The sequence below is a fragment of the Pongo abelii genome, chromosome 14 (assembly GCF_028885655.2).
Source record: "Pongo abelii isolate AG06213 chromosome 14, NHGRI_mPonAbe1-v2.0_pri, whole genome shotgun sequence".
NCBI lineage: Eukaryota > Metazoa > Chordata > Mammalia > Primates > Hominidae > Pongo > Pongo abelii.
Window position 1 is genome coordinate 61,157,617 of NC_071999.2, and position 3,217 is coordinate 61,160,833.

The 3,217-nt window shown below is 51.5% G+C and overlaps 1 protein-coding gene across 1 annotated transcript; it reads right to left on the reverse strand.

The window, feature by feature from the left end:
- Window positions 1-556: 556 nt before the first annotated feature.
- LOC100460189 (bcl-2 homologous antagonist/killer) lies at window positions 557-2,911 on the reverse strand. The gene is made up of 2 exons (XM_054546836.2): window positions 2,467-2,911; window positions 557-2,270 (listed from the first exon to the last, which is right to left on the reverse strand). Exons 1-2 carry the CDS (start codon window positions 2,673-2,675, stop codon window positions 1,844-1,846), a joined length of 636 nt encoding a protein of 211 aa, XP_054402811.1. The 5' UTR covers window positions 2,676-2,911; the 3' UTR covers window positions 557-1,843.
- Between the last annotated feature and the right edge of the window lie 306 nt (window positions 2,912-3,217).

Here is a 3,217-nt window from a genome sequence, read left to right on the forward strand (position 1 = left end):
TTAAAATGAGATTAGGTGTTTAGACTTTCTTTTCATAGGAGAATTATGGTGAGTTGCTAAAATAGTAACAGTAGATATTAGATTTAATGAACATTCTGTGAAAACAAGTGTTATAAAGAGATTCAAATATAAGTTATGCAGACTAGAGGCAGAATTATTATTTGTCTTCCACAGTAAGGTATGCCATCACCACAACAAGGGCAGGGGCTGGTTATAATGTATTCATATTTGTGTATCTAGGAATGGCAGAATGCCCAAATCATAGCAGATGTTCTATTTAGAATATGGTCAATAAATGACTGTGTGAATGAAGAATGGGTTGAAATTATTGGGACTATTTTACGCTATCTATTCTCCTGTTTTCAAAATATTTTTTTCAATAAAATTTCACCCCTGGACATGTAAAATAAATTAATCCCTTCTTTCCTGTTTCCTGCATTCTTGTCTTAGATTTTGAACCAACCACATATTCTGCAGATTTTATCTATTGGTGGCCCTTTGTCTCATCTTTGGGAACGTCTTCCTCTGGTCTTGGTGTACCCAGCAGCTTTGAGATACTTTCTGAGATTTATTTATTTATTCTTTTTTTTGAGGGGATTGCACAGTTTATTTCCAAACACTCAAGAGGATAGGGGGTGGCCTATGGGCTCCATCTGCCTCCCCTCCCTGCATTTGGCTGAATCAAGAACTTCTCCCCCCTCACCCCCAAGACCCTAGGCTGTGCCCAATAGAGAAGGCACTCTCACTCCCACCCTGAGGAGACCTAGACAGGCGAAGAGCATGGAGGGTGGGGGGACAGAGTTCAAGTATTCACAGTTCCCCCATCTACACCCCTGGATTACACTGTGCCAGAGCCATGAGGGAGGATCCCACCTCTGGGATTCCTAGTGGTGTTGATAGTCCTTCTCCCACTTAGAACCCTCCAGATGAACTCCCTACTCCTTTTCCCTGACATAACAAACCAAGTCCTAAGCCCTGTAGTCTGGGCAAGGAGGGGCCTTAGCAGGCCACTCACCCAAGGCCCCCAGGGATGGGGGTGAGAGCCTTCACCTGTAGTGAATGGGTTGGGAGTAGGTGTCTATAAGGAGAGAGGAAGGGAGAGAACTGAGAGGACCTTGGGAGGCAGGCTTGGAGGCTTCTGACACATGAGTTCAGACAGCTCTTGTCTGAGACTCCACCCCACCCCACACCCCAAGCCCAGAATCCCTGAGAGTCCAGCTGCAAAGGCAGTATGGCCGGAGGGAGGAATGGGAGCAGGGGGAGAGTTGAGCAGGACCTTGGCCCCCCTCTCCTAGTAGGTCCTGCTCCTGGGACACATGATGCTTAGGGAGGGCCAGGACCAGGCTCAGGTCCTAGTCCCATCTCTTAGGGTGCTGATCTTCCAGAATAGCTAAATCCTGGGGAACATAGACCCATCAACCCCCACACCCCAGACGTCCTGGCCTCAGGTAGAATGGTGGGAATGGGCTCTCACAAGGGTATTATAAAAAGCTAAAACCGTTAAACACTTTCTGGGGAGAAGTGGCTCCCAGTCTCTTGCCTCCCCAAGTCATCAGTCTCCCCAGCGCCTAGCAGACAGGGCTAAGGAGGTCCCAGAGAGCCGAGGGAGGAGACGGCCACAGCCCCTGGGCCCAGAGAGAGGGCCCACTAGCACCATGCAATGTTGAGGTGCCTCTGCAGCCTGACTGGCCCCCACGCAGGGGCCCTCCGAAGCTGGAGTGCACACTTGCTAAAGCTTCTGTACTCTTGAGGGGGGACCCCTGCAAGGGAGCAGAGAAGGCAAAGACTTCGCTTAAGTCCAGGCAGGGGTCTGAACTGGGACCCCAAAGGGCACCCTTGGGAGTCATGATTTGAAGAATCTTCGTACCACAAACTGGCCCAACAGAACCACACCCGGAACCACCAGCACGTTCGGGATGGGACCATTGCCCAAGTTCAGGGCTGTCACCCAGCCACCCCTCTGTGCAATCCACAGGGCAATGCAGTGATGCAGCATGAAGTCGACCACGAAGCGCGTCACCTGGCCCAGGAAGCCAGTCAGGCCGCGCTGGTAGACGTGTAGGGCCAGACGGTAGCCGAAGCCCAGAAGAGCCACCACACGGCCCCAATTGATGCCACTCTCAAACAGGCTGGAGGCAATCTTGGTGAAGTACTCACAGGCATTCTCTGCCGTGGGCTGCAGGTGCTGTAACATGGTCTGGAACTCTGAGTCATAGCGTCGGTTGATGTCGTCCCTGATGATGGCGAGCTGCCGTCCCACCTGCCCCATGGTGCTGTAGGAGCAGGAGGCACGCAGGTGAGCCGGTAACCAGGCAGTCGGGGCCAGGCCCTGGCTCATGGCAGAGGGGTTCTGCCTGAGCTGTCCATGGCCCTGTGCACCCCTTCTTGGAGGTCTCCGACAGTGTTCTAAGACATGAGTGTTGGGCTCCGGGACAAGGGGCAGGCATGGGCTAAAAAGGATACAAGGTCCTGCTAGGTTGCAGAGGTAAGGTGACCATCTCTGGGTCGGCAGGGGCAGCCGCCCCTTCAGCCTCCTGTTCCTGCTGATGGCGGTAAAAAACGTTGCTGCGGAAAACCTCCTCTGTGTCCCGGGCTACCTGCTCCTCAGAAGCAGAGGGCAGGGCAGGCTCTCCGCACTCCTGCCTGGGAGGACCTGGGCCTTGCCCCGAAGCCATTTTTCAGGTCTCAGTGGAGGACGGGATCAGCCTGCCGGGATCCTGGCCCAACCCGGGTGGCTCAGCAGGGTGGAGATGGAGGTTCCGAGGGGTTGGCGGCTGCTGCTCCCAGGGGCTGAGTGGGAGCCCAGCTTCCAGGAACGGGCGTCAGTGCATTCCCGGCATCTGGATGTAGCCTTTGCTTGTCCCTGTGCAGCCGGAGGGACCCGCGAGACTCCAGTGATCATAGAGGTGCCACCGGCCTGAGATTTCAAAAGTTGCTCATAATATTAAATACATTTTGCTATTCTTTTCATTGAGTCCTAAGCTTAGAACTTCACCTCAATTATAATGGAAAAACTTTAGGGATGAATCACACTTTGTTTTCCATTTGTATAAATTAATTAACCAGAGTCTTTTCTAAATACTTCAGAAAGAGACGACATAGAGGGGGAAACAAAAATCATCAAGAAGTCTAAGGGACAATTTAGTTGTTTATGCAACTATAATTACTTTTAGTTTCTGAAATAGTTGAATGTCATTTTTTTCTAAGAATATAGAAA